This window comes from Schistocerca serialis, chromosome 3, assembly GCF_023864345.2.
Source record: "Schistocerca serialis cubense isolate TAMUIC-IGC-003099 chromosome 3, iqSchSeri2.2, whole genome shotgun sequence".
Lineage (NCBI taxonomy): Eukaryota > Metazoa > Arthropoda > Insecta > Orthoptera > Acrididae > Schistocerca > Schistocerca serialis.
In genome coordinates this window covers 835,676,827-835,690,070 of record NC_064640.1, presented here as the reverse complement: position 1 = coordinate 835,690,070, position 13,244 = coordinate 835,676,827, and the positions used below count along the sequence as shown (strand labels likewise).

Here is a 13,244-nt window from a genome sequence, read left to right as displayed (position 1 = left end):
ATGTCTTCATTTTTCTTGCTCATTCTTTTCACTGTGTTTGGAATAGTGTGAAAGTATACTGGAAAAAATATTTCAATGCCACACCTGAATTTACATTGTCTCTTAACATTCATGATAGTACGTGCAGTTAGAGTATTTTTTATTTGCAAAATTTATAAAAAGAATCATCAGAGGAAAATTTGTTGTATATTGTTCTGTGTACTACTGGTGTGTCAAGAACATTCCTTTTGAATAACAGTGGGAGATCATTTTATTAAGCTGTTGATCCTCATGAAAATAGAATTTTACACACATCATTTATTTCTCTACCTTCTGATTTCTTGATATTTTGACTTCACCACAAAATAAATTGTATGGATATTTGAAATTGTACATTGAAGGTTAACTATTTTGGAATATTTTAGTGAGACTGCAAATATTCAGAAATGGAAACTGTGGTAAAAGTTGTAGGAGTCAGTAACACTCTTTCCATCACATTTTTGTTTTCCCAGTGCCAGACTTCTAAAGTTTTATGCCTGGTTAAGTGAAAGCAATGTTTTATTTATCACAGTTGCGAATTGTGCTACAACTATTTCTGAAATTGTTTATGGGCCAATTGTTGTTCAGAAAATTTGGTTTGAAAAACATATTAAAACCTAAATGCAGCTTGTAGTTTTATTCTGATGTACAGTCCCACACACCATGCCAGAAATGTGTTATAAAACATATCTGAGTCTGAATAGTTTATATGAAGACACTCATTAATGATAGTGACTGATGGGATGAAAGTCATTCGAATCTGTTTAATATAGGCTATACTACAGACACAATGATGCAAAGTTAGCAGTACACATAACAATACATTTAATTGTTCACAGACACACGACAACACACAGAAATATCCACCTAGAAACACAGTCAGTTCCTAATAAAACGCAATTCACTAAATGTAACTTTTTTCGTATGTAGTTCACGAAACTTAATTTTCAGAATTCTGAATATAACTGCAATTTGTTTGACTTTGGTACTTCAAATAACACATTTTAAATGAACTTAGTCTATAAATGTATAATAACTAATTTACTGCTTTCCTACGTGCTAAAAGAGCATAAAGGAAACAAAAGGGTAATCAGGAGGTTAATAAGTATGTAACACATCATGTTGTAGCCTTCAGGTGTTACTGGCTTAATTTATAACCTAAGCAGCATAATATAACTATCAGTATGCTGTACAGGAGAACACAGCCTTGATTGGTATTTCACATTGCTTCAGCCACTTTTGCACTGTGTCATTACATTAGTTTGAGTTCAGAGAACACCATAGTATTTTATTTTATTTTTCTCTTTTTTTGGTAAGCCAGTAAATGAGCTGACCTAATTACACGAAATAATTATTTTGCAGTGATTTTGATTTGTTACTGACACACTATGAGATTGGGTACACCAATTTCTCAGCTTTGAGGTACATAAAAGATAATTAACTATCAAATACATCCCCCAGTGAAGAAATATCAATGTATAAGTACTAGAATGACAGTCACTAAATACACATTACTAAGAAAGATCTCCGATTAGATCAACACAGGTCTGTCGCCTATTCTGAATTAATATTCATTCATTTAATTCCCGATTACAAATAAATTAATGTAATTAGTCTGACAGATCACATTCTCTATAAAATTGCATTTATTATGACAAGAATCTATTGGTTTCTTTTTGGAAATGCCATCAAACACAAATGCAACCATGTATACAAAAACAATACTTATAATTGTGGCAATATGAAGTCACGCGTACACAAATAAACGGACATTTACAGTGTTTCTTCTATCACATCGGTATTAATATAGACTTGTAACCAAAATTTGATAACTTCCAGAATACAGATTTTTCTCGGAACTGTGTAACAGTAGCACGCAAGTATTGTCAATACGACATGGTTCACGCTTATCATAAGTTACACTAATATTGCAATTTTAAACCTTTCTTTCATTTATTTCGGGGACATTCTCTACATTAAGTAGGATAACGCAGCCTCTGCCTCTAGTCCCCATTATAGAACTGAGAAATTCGTTAAGACTCTTCATTTTGCACAATAAGGTGTAACCACAACAGTAAAGTGCAATAACAAAGCTTAGATGATCACCAAACAGTGTGAATATTGCTTACGCTACTGTTTTATTTAAGTTTAATAATAATGTTCGCCCTAGAGAAGCTTCCAAATTACGTGCGTAAGGACCATCTCTGGACAGAAAGAAAAACTGTCCCTTTCGTTACAGTTGTATTGGCATTTGTGTATACGTAGTTGCACGATTACAATTGAACGCTCGATTTTTCACAGGTAATACAAAATAATAAAGTAAGTTGGAAATAACATTGAAAATACCCTTTGGAATGTGTCACCAACGCTAAGAAATAAATTATATCTTTTTTTTCCTTCAAAATATTCATTTCGAAATGAGCCGCAAGTTATGGATTTTCACACTTCACATGCCATCGTAAACAGTACCGTTATGAATTTTGAGACGGCTAATATTCGGGCTCATCAATTTTCGATTTGCACAGGAAACAGTTCGTAATTAAAATGTGGCATTTAAGAACATCCACAACGATCAACGACCATTCCAGGCAATAAACCGTAAATGATGTTGTATTCATTGTCGAAGTAGAGCATAGATATGGCCGAGAGTTTCCGCGGCGCGCAGCAGGGTCCTATGCTTCCGGCTGGATTCGCTAGGTGGACAATGTGCGTGTGGGGGAACTTCTGCAGGAAGACGTACGGGCATTCACCAGCACAGTAGTTGGCTTCGTACTTCTTTGGCGCGATAATCCAATCCCAGCCGAACTCTTCAAAGTCGACGGTGAGAGGATATCTGCAACAGCGCGTTTCTTCTGAGCGCTCGTCGCAGTTCAGGCCAACGGTGCGCTTTGAGCGGTGCTTCCTCCCGTCCGCTGTCAGCACTTCAATGAAAGGCACCTGAAACAAATATTACAATACGGTTTGATAACTTTTTCATTTTTTCATCGTGTCTGCAGATTGCATCAGGGACGAAGAACCAGTAAATGAATAACCATCTTACATGAGTGAAGTAAAACTAATAGTGGAAGGTGTATTAACATTTAACTATCATTGAGTTGCTTTACAGCATTTGTGCTTAGACAGGATCAACATCATATTATTAGCAGAAAACCCGTCACTTCGAAGAGTTTCTGCTCTTTCAGTAACAAATGGTTCAAATGGCTCTGAGCACTATGGGACGTAACATCGAGGTCATCAGTCGCCTAGAACTTAGAACTACTTAAACCTAACTAACCTAAGGACACCACACACATCCATTCCCGAGGCAAGATTCGAAACTGCGACCGTAGCGGTCGGGCGGTTCCAGATTGAAGCGCCTAGAACCGCTCCGTCACAGGGGCCGGCTTTCACTAACAACAAGTGGTTTCTGTAGATATATTATTTGAGGCTTAATATTTACAGCTCACACTCATAGTTGGAAAAAAGAGCTGCAGTTATTTACAAGACTTAAGAACAAAGATATTATTGATTGTCAAGCTACTATAACAAGTGTTTTCAGACCTGGATCAAGACAATCACATAAAATATGATTTTGATTTTTTTAAAAATAGTTTTTTCTATGCACGGATCCACAGCTACAGGAAATTTGTGCTTAGGCTGTTGTTTCATTTTGAAATAAATCCTTTATTGCAATATTTAGCAGTTAGCTGATTCTGTCCCCTTAAGCTACATCACAGTAAAAATTTGTATGTTTATAGTATGATACATTGTGGGGGAAGCAACACTAATACAAGTCACACAACCACGTCTATAGTTATGTTAATTAGTTAGTTAATGTATTCCAATGTACCTACTTAAAATGACATCATATTTGCTTTTAGCAAATGTTTTTAATTTAGGATTACTATTGCATTTGTACCATTTTCAAGCAAAAGGTTTTTGACATGCAGGTTGACGTTGAGCAGAGACAACATACTACAAGAGAGTAATCAATGTATTCTAATGTGTTATGTGTGCTATCACAGTGATAAAACAGCATAAGGTTATCATTTTTAAATTTTATATACAGGGTGTTACAAAAAGGTACAGCCAAACTTTCAGGAAACATTCCTCACACACAAATAAAGAAAAGATGTTATGTGGACATGTGACCGGAAACGCTTAATTTCCATGTTAGAGCTCATTTTAGTTTCGTCAGTATGTACTGTACTTCCTCGATTCACCGCCAGATGGCCCAATTGAAGGAAAGTAATGTTGACTTCGGTGCCTGTGTTGACATGCGACTCATTGCTCTACAGTACTAGCATCAAGCACATCAGTACGTAGCATCAACAGGTTAGTGTTCATCACGAACGTGGTTTTGCAGTCAGTGCAATGTTTACAAATGCGGAGTTGGCAGACGCCCATTTGATGTATGGATTAGCACGGGGCAATAGCCGTGGCGCGGTACGTTTGTATCGAGACAGATTTCCAGAACGAAGGTGTCCCGACAGGAAGACGTTCGAAGCAATTGATCGGCGTCTTAGGGAGCACGGAATATTCCAGCTTATGACTCGCGACTGGGAAAGACCTAGAACGACGAGGACACCCGCAATGGACAAGGTAATTCTTCGTGCAGTTGACGATAACCCTAATGTCAGCGTCAGAGAAGTTGCTGCTGTACAAGGTAACGTTGACCACGTCACTGTATGGAGAGTGCTACGGGAGAACCAGTTATTTCCGTACCTTGTACAGTGTGTGCAGGCACTATCAGCAGCTGATTGGCCTCCACGGGTACACTTCTGCGAATGGTTCATCCAACAATGTGTCAATCCTCATTTCAGTGCAAATGTTCTCTTTACGGATGAGGCTTCATTCGAAAGTGATCAGATTGTAAATTTTCACAATCAAGATATGTGGGCTGACGAGAATCCGCACGCAATTGTGCAATCACGTCATTAACACCGATTTTCTGTGAACGTTTGGGCAGCCATTGTTGGTGATGTCTTGATTGGGCCCCATGTTCTTCCACCTACGCTCAGTGGAGCACGTTATCATGATTTCATACGGGATACTCTACCTGTGCTACTAGAACATGTGCCTTTACAAGTACGACACAACATGTGATTCATGCACGATGGAGCTCCTGCACATTTCAGTTGAAGTGTTCGTACGCTTCTCAACAACAGATTCGGTGACCGATGGATTGGTAGAGGCGGACCAAATCCATGGCCTCCACGCTCTCCTGACCTCAACCCTCTTGACTTTCATTTATGGGGGCATTTGAAAGCTCCTGTCTACGCAACCCCGGTACCAAATGTAGAGACTCTTCGTGCTCGTATTGTGGACGGCTGTGATACAATACGCCATTCTCCAGGGCTGCATCAGCACATCAGGGATTCCATGCGACGGAGGGTGGTTGCATGTATCCTCGCTAACGGAGGACATTTTGAACATTTCTTGTGACAAAGTGTTTGAAGTCATGCTGGTACGTTCTGTTTCTGTGTGTTTCCATTCCATGATTAATGTGATTTGAAGAGAAGTAATAAAATGAGCTCTAACATGGAAAGTAAGCGTTTCCGGACACATGTCCACATAACATATTTCCTGAAAGTTTGGCCGTACCTTTTTGTAACACCCTGTATAGATGTGTCTATTACTACTACGGTTGTGCAAAACTGTAGTTAGGGACGACACCACATACTGCTCTTTTCCCACACTGATGTGTGCAATATAACATATTATATGCTTAACAATTTTTGTTAACATGTAACTTTGTAATGCCCAAAGGGGTGGAATTAACTGATTGCTGATAATGAAGTAAAGTGTTTATTTCAAAATAAAAGAACAATCTATGCAGGAATATGACTTATTTTGTTAGATTTCAGTTTTCTTTTGGATTTTCTTTACGTATTTACGGTTCAGCTGTCAGGTTGGTTTGAACAGCACAGTGCTTTTACAAGCTGTTTTCCTATTTCAGCTGCTACGTTGTTGCCTTTCTCTGACCCAGTTATAGGGAGACATACAGTTCATTGTGAAACTCGGCGTTTTTCGACAATGTGAACATTGCCAGAGATGAAAGAAGTACACTGTGAGAGACCGTAGATTGAACCCAAGACCTTTGAATCTGTAATGTGGTACTCCAACACTACAAATTTTTTCTGCCTTCGACCATCTGTAAATGCTTCACGAGTTGTATGCCTAGTAAAGAACTGTTGTGTTCAAACCAACGTCAATGCAAATGACCACTTTAATTCGTACACTTGATTAGCGGTGGGCAGGGCACCCGCAGATTTTCGTGTCAGTGGGGAAAAACATTTTCCCCAAAAATCTGATTTAGATATTTTGAAACGATGCTATCTTCCCATCATTTTCTCCTTTTAGTTTCTCCAGTGCACTTTTGGCATCTGGTCAATGTTATAAGCATAAACAAGTCGACAATGTAATTGTAGTGAAACCTGTTTTTACATTCCCCGTTTTTACGATTTTCCACAATTTACATTAGTTTCTGTTGGTAGCGTTGTAAGCACGATGTGCATTTCATGAAATATTTCTTCTATACTCCATACTTCATTAACATTTACGGACAAAGTACTGCGCCCATCAGAATCTTGCCCTAGCATTTTATCTGATTTAAACCTCGGGCAGATGCAGTAGATTAATGTGTCGGAAATAATGCTCGGGTCCATCCTTATTAAGGTGTAAATCTGAGGCATTCTTTTCTGACAATATTACTGCATGATCAAGAATAACGAGTAGCAAGGGACAGTTGTTCTGTGCCTGCAATAGCCATTGTTTCGTCAGCCGAAATCGAAAACGATTCACTATTAGCGATGATGTTAATCAACTCATTTCTTAGTATTTTGGTGAATGCATCAACTAAATCATTTTGGATTCTATGAGAAATACAGGTGGAATTTTTAGGGGCATTTTCAAAATGTTTCCACTGTATTTCGTTACATAACTGTATTCTAAAATGCAATAAATCAACAAAAAACAGCACCTGATTCTGTTTTTGCCTCTTAAAAACAAGTCATAGAAAGCACAAAGCAATACGCAAGAGACAGCTGATTTCTGCTAAGTGTAGTTACACGGTCCAGTCGCATTAATGTGACAACCGCCAATGTTCGACGTCAACATGCAATAACCATTCGCAGACGGCAAGTGGCACCACTAGCAGTGTTGCGTATACACTACTGGCCATTAAAATTGCTACACCACGAAGATGACGTGCTACAGACGCGAAATTTAACCAACAGGAAGAAGATGCTGTGATATGCAAATGATTACCTTTTCAGAGCATTCACACATGGTTGGCGCCGGTAGCGACACCTACAACGTGCTGACATAAGGACAGTTTCCAACCGATTTCTCATACACAAACAGCAGTTGATAGGCGTTGCCTGGTGAAACGTTGTTGTGATGCCTCGTGTAAGCAGGAGAAATGCGTACCATCACGTTTCCGACTTTGATAAAGACCGGATTGTAGCCTATCGCGATTACGGTTCATCGTATCGCGATGTTGCTGCTCGCATTGGTCGAGATCCAATGACTGTTAGCAGAATATGGAATCGGTGGGTTCAGGAGGGTAATACTGAACGCCGTGCTGGATATCAACGGCCTCGTATCACTAGCAGTCGAGATGACTGGCATCTTATCCGCATGGCTGTAACGGATCGTGCAGCCACTTCTCGACCTCTGAGTCAACAGATGCGGACGTCTGCAAGATAACAACCATCTTCACGAACAGTTTGAAGACGTTTGCAGCAGCATGGACTATCAGCTCGGAGACCGTAGCTGCGGTTACCCTTGACGCTGCATCACAGACAGGAGCGCCTGCGACGGTGTACTCAACGATGAACCTGGGTGCACGAATGGCAAAACGTCATTTTTTTCGGATGAAGCCAGGTTCTGTTTACAGCATCATGATGGTCGCATCCGTGTTTGGCGACATCGCGGTGAACGCACATTGGAAGCGTGTATTCGTCATCGACATAATGGCGTATCAGCCGGCGTGATGGTATGGGGTTCCATTGGTTACACGTCTCGGTCACCTCTTGTTCACACTGACGGTACTTTGAACAGTGGACTTTACATTTCAGATGTGTTACGACCCGTGGCTGTACCCTTCATTCGATCCCTGCGAAACCCTACATCTCAGCAGGATAATGCACGACGGCATGTTGCAGGTACTGTACGGCCCTTTCTGGACACAGAAAATGTTCGACTGCTGCCCCGGCCAGCACATTCTCCAGATCTCTCACCAATTGAAAACATCTGGTCAATGGTGGCCGAGCAACTGGCTCGTCACAATACGCCAGTCACTACTCTTGATGAACTGTGGTATCGTGTTGAAGCTGCATTGGCAACTGTACCTGTACACGCCATCCAAGCTCTGTTTGACTCAATGCCCAGGCGTGTCAAGGCAGTTATTACGGCCAGAGGTGGTTGTCCTGGGTACTGATTTCTCAGGATCTATGCAACCAAATTGCGTGAAAATTTAATCACATGTCAGTTCTAGTACAATATATTTGTCCAACGAATACCCGTTTATCATCTGCATTTCTTCTTGGTGTAGCAGTTTTAATGGCCAATAGTGTATCTCAAATAACAGGTAAAAGGTTGCATGACAATACATATACACTGCTCAGCACAATTAAAGGGTCACGTTTTTGAAAACTAGTAATTATCTCCCATTACGACGCGGAAGTTTGAAATTTGTGCGAAACTGTGACGGCACGCGACGTCACGCCCTAGCACAGTGATGTTTCAAATAACAAGATGTCGACACATGCGATAAAACCGCGAGGGCTCAGAAGTTCATATTAGGTGTAAGGAGGTTATTGATGTCACACTGGCACCAAATTTCACCAAAATTCTGTCCGACGCCACCGTGGACGTGCCATATGATGGGAACGTCGTCACACTGCTCCTTATCCACATTTCACACCTTCTTCTCAGCTGCGATAGTGGTCAGAACCGTGGCTCCCAGCGTTGAAATCACGCGGATTTCTTATGGATGAGCGAGGAAAACATTTCAGACTCACCACCACTCAGAATCAACACGAAAAGGTCTCAGGAGGTGGCATAAAAAGCGTCAGTGAAACTATGCCTTCCCTTGGGGCGTTGATTCCCACACATTTCGTTACCGAAAGCCGAAGCCAAAAGGAAACTGAACATCACCTGGAGAGGAGAACAACTACTCCACTGCAAAGCTCCTAAATACCTTGGGGTGAAGATGGACCGTTCCCTCACATTCAAAGCCCACTGTGAAGAAACGAGCCTCAAAGTAAAAGCGCGGAACAACATCATTCGCAAACTTACAGAAACCATTGGGGTGCCCAGTCAAAAGTGCTTAGAACATCTGCCTTGGCACTATGTTTCTCCGCCGCAGAATACGCAGCACCCGTCTGGCAAAACTCTGCACAAGCTAAACATGTAGGTACAGCCCTGAACGAGACAGGACGCATTGTTACAGGCTGCTTACGACCTAATCCTGTCAATAAGCTGTACCAAATTATGGGTATAGCACCGTCACGCATTCGAAGGCAAGCTGCAACAGAAGTGTAGAAGAAAAAACGAGAAATCGACCCTAGACATCCTTTGTTCGGACATGACCCTCAACAGCCAAGACTGAGGTCAAGAAAAAGCTTCCTACAGAAAACTATGGAAATTCGTTCGTCTCCCAGAACTCGCATAGAGGCGCTTTGGCGAGACTCCCTAGCTGAAGACAATCACATAACGGTCAAGGAGGAAGTAGCCGAAGGTTCACACCTGCTATACGTTACCTAGAAGACTCTGAACAGACTGCGAGTTGGGGTGTGAAGGTACAAATCCAACCTCAGGAAGTGGGGCTTCAGTAATGAGGAGGAAACTTGTCAGTGTGGTGACGTACAGGACAAACGTCTGCTAGTCTGCAGGAACCTACCGGCTGCATGAACTATCTGCGATCTTGCAGCAGCCAGCGAAACTGCTGTGATAAATCATCATTCTGCTTGTTTCTCTGCTGCTTGTCTGTATGTATTATTGAATCTGTGTCATAAATGCTACTGTACCGGTACATATTTAATTTTGCAAATTTGTTATGTGACTCAATACTTATTAGTTTTTGTAATTATTTTATGTCCTGGACTCAAAAAATAAATAAATTAATTAACGTGTGAGCTTGCATTGTTAATCGCTTAAATATGGTACCTAGACAAACGTATTCCCAAAGTTTCATTACTATACATTAATAATTTTTTGATGTTGCGATTTTTTCCGTGTGTGTAGTATACAGCGTGTCTCTCCTAAGAGTCGTAAGGAGCATTATCCCTAGTGTTTCAGCATGTGTTTGTAATGTCGTTTTCGCATTGTATAGCTGGAGTTGGCGCAAACAAATAGCGCTCATAAGGTCTTTCATGCGATGCCCAGTGTCGACGGGAAGCGTCGGTTTGTTTCGCGTTACAAATTAATGATGTTTAAAGCGGAATATTACGTGCCCACTCGATAGAGCAGTCCCAGGCTAATCTAGCGCGATGTTTGTTTCATTTATATGTATTAACAGGAATAGTGAAACACGAAGAATAATCAGGAATCTCACAGCGACTTAGTTGCGCTGTATGCATGTTGGTAGCAGTCAGCGTGGCCCATTTCAGTGCTGTCACTGCTGGAGCAGTAGCTATTCTTCTAGTTCTACTGTCCCTGTTAATACATATCGATAAAACAAATATCGCAATAAAATAATCTGGGGCCGCTCTATAGAATGGACATGTAAAATTCTTCTTTAAAAATAATTTAGTTTGTAATTGGAAACAAGCTGAAGCTTTCCGTTGGTACTGAGCGCTAAACGAAAGATATGATCAGCACTATTTGTTTGGGCTGACCCTAGCTGTACAATGTAAAAACAAAATTGCAAACAGCAGAGAAAATGCGCCTGAAGAATCTCAGGAGAGACATCCTGCCGCGCGGAATGGCCGTGCTATTTGAGGCGCCATGTCACGGATAACACGGTCCCTCCCGCCGGAGGCTTTTTTCGGATGATGCTGTAGTATATCGAGAGGTTGTAACAATGGAAAATTGTGCTGAAGTGCAGGAGGATCTACAACGAATTGACGCATGGTGCAGGGAATGGCAATTGAATCTCAATGTAGACAAGTGCAATGTGCTGCGAATACATAGAAAGAAAGATCCTTTATCATTTAGCTACAATATAGCAGGTCAGCAACTGGAAGCAGTTAATTCCATAAATTATCTGGGAGGAGGTATTAGGAGTGATTTAAAGTGGAATAACCATATAAAATTAATCGTCGGTAAAGCAGACGCCAGATTGAGATTCATTGGAAAAATTCTAAGGAAATGCAGTCCGAAAACAAAGGAAGTAGGTTACAGTACACTTGTTCGCCCACTGCTCACTGCTTGAATACTGGTCACCGGTGTGGGATCCGTACCAGATAGGGTTGATAGAAGAGATAGAGAAGATCCAATGGAGAGCAGCGCGCTTCGTTACAGGATCATTTAGTAATCGCGAAAGCGTTACGGAGATGATAGATAAACTGCAGTGGAATACTCTGTAAGAGAGAAGCTCAGTAGCTCGCTACGGGCTTTTGTTGAAGTTTCGAGAACATACCGGTACCTTCACCGAGGAGTCAAGCAGTATATTGCTCCCTCCTACGTATATCTCGCGAAGAGACTATGAGGATAAAATCAGAGAGATTAGAGCCCACACAGAGGCATACCGACAATCTTTCTCTCCACGAGCAATATGAGACTGGAATAGAAGGGAGAACCGATAGAGGTACTCAAGGTACCCTCCGCCACAGACCGTCAGGTGGCTTGCGAAGTATGGATGTGGATGTAGATGTAGGTTCGAGTCCTCCCTTGGGCATGGGTATGTGTGTTGTTCTTGGGCCCAAAGCGAGGGGAAAGATCCACCGTGGTATAACAATCATGTACGAAAGGTACTACGGAAACAAAGAAAGCTTCATCATAGGTTTAAGAGTAGTCGAATCATAGCTGATAAGGAAAAGCTGAACGAAGCGAAAAAGAGCGTAAAGAGAGCAATGAGAGAAGCATTCAACGAATTCGAACATAAAACATTGGCAAACAATCTAAACAAGAACCCTAAAAAGTTTTGGTCATATGTAAAATCGGTAAGCGGATCTAAATCCCCTATTCAGTCACTCGTTGACCACGATGGCACCGAAACAGAGGACGACCGAAGAAAGGCAGAAATACTGAATTCAGTGTTCCGAAACTGTTTCACTGCGGAAAATCGTAACACGGTCCCTGACTTCAGCCGTCGCACGGACGCCAAAATGGAAAATATTGAAATAAACGATATCGGAATTGAAAAACAACTGCTATCACTTAGTAGCGGAAAAGCATCCGGACCAGACGAGATACCCTTAAGATTCTACAGTGATTATGCTAAAGAACTTGCCCCCTTTCTATCAGCAATTTATCGTAGATCGCTGGAAGAACGTAAAGTACCTAGCGACTGGAAGAAAGCGCAGGTCGTTCCCATTTTCAAGAAGGGTCATAAATCAGATGCGAATAATTATAGGCCTATTTCGCTTACGTCAATCTGTTGTAGAATAATGGAACATGTTTTGTGTTCTCGTATTATGACGTTCTTAGATAATACAAATCTCCTTCATCATAAACAACATGGATTCCGCAAACAGAAATCATGTGAAACTCAGCTCGCCGTATTTGCCCAAGAAATTCACAGTGCCGTAGACACTGGCGAGCAGATTGATGCCGTATTCCTGGACTTCAGGAAGGCATTTGATACGGTTCCGCACTTACGTTTAGTGAAAAAAATACGAGCTTACGGAATATCGGACCAGGTTTGTGATTGGATTCAGGATTTCCTAGAAGAAAGAACACAACATGTCATTCTTAACGGTTCAAAATCTGCAGATGTAGAGGTAATTTCGGGAGTACCGCAGGGAAGCGTGATAGGACCTTTATTGTTTACAATATACATAAATGACTTAGTTGACAACATCGGTAGCTCCGTGAGGCTATTTGCAGATGACACGGTTGTCTACAAGAAAGTAGCAACATCAGAAGACTCGTACGTACTCCAGGAGGACCTGCAGAGGATTAATGCATGGTGCGACAGCTGGCAGCTTTCCCTAAACGTAGATAAATGTAATATAATGCGCATACATAGGGGCAGAAATCCATTCCAGTACGATTATGCCATAGGCGGTAAATCATTGGAAGCGGTAACGACCGTAAAATACTTAGGAGTTACTATCCGGAGCGATCTGAAGTGGAAT

General features: G+C 41.2%; 1 protein-coding gene across 1 annotated transcript in view; it reads right to left on the bottom strand.

Annotated features, from left to right (window-relative positions):
* Positions 1–519: 519 nt before the first annotated feature.
* LOC126470873 (growth/differentiation factor 8-like) overlaps positions 520–13,244 on the bottom strand; it is a 436,594-nt gene continuing 423,869 nt past the window's right edge. The window contains exon 3 of the mRNA XM_050098889.1: positions 520–2,955. Within this exon, the coding sequence (XP_049954846.1) occupies positions 2,572–2,955 (384 nt within the window). The 3' untranslated portion in view covers positions 520–2,571. The remainder of the gene's footprint in view (positions 2,956–13,244) is intronic.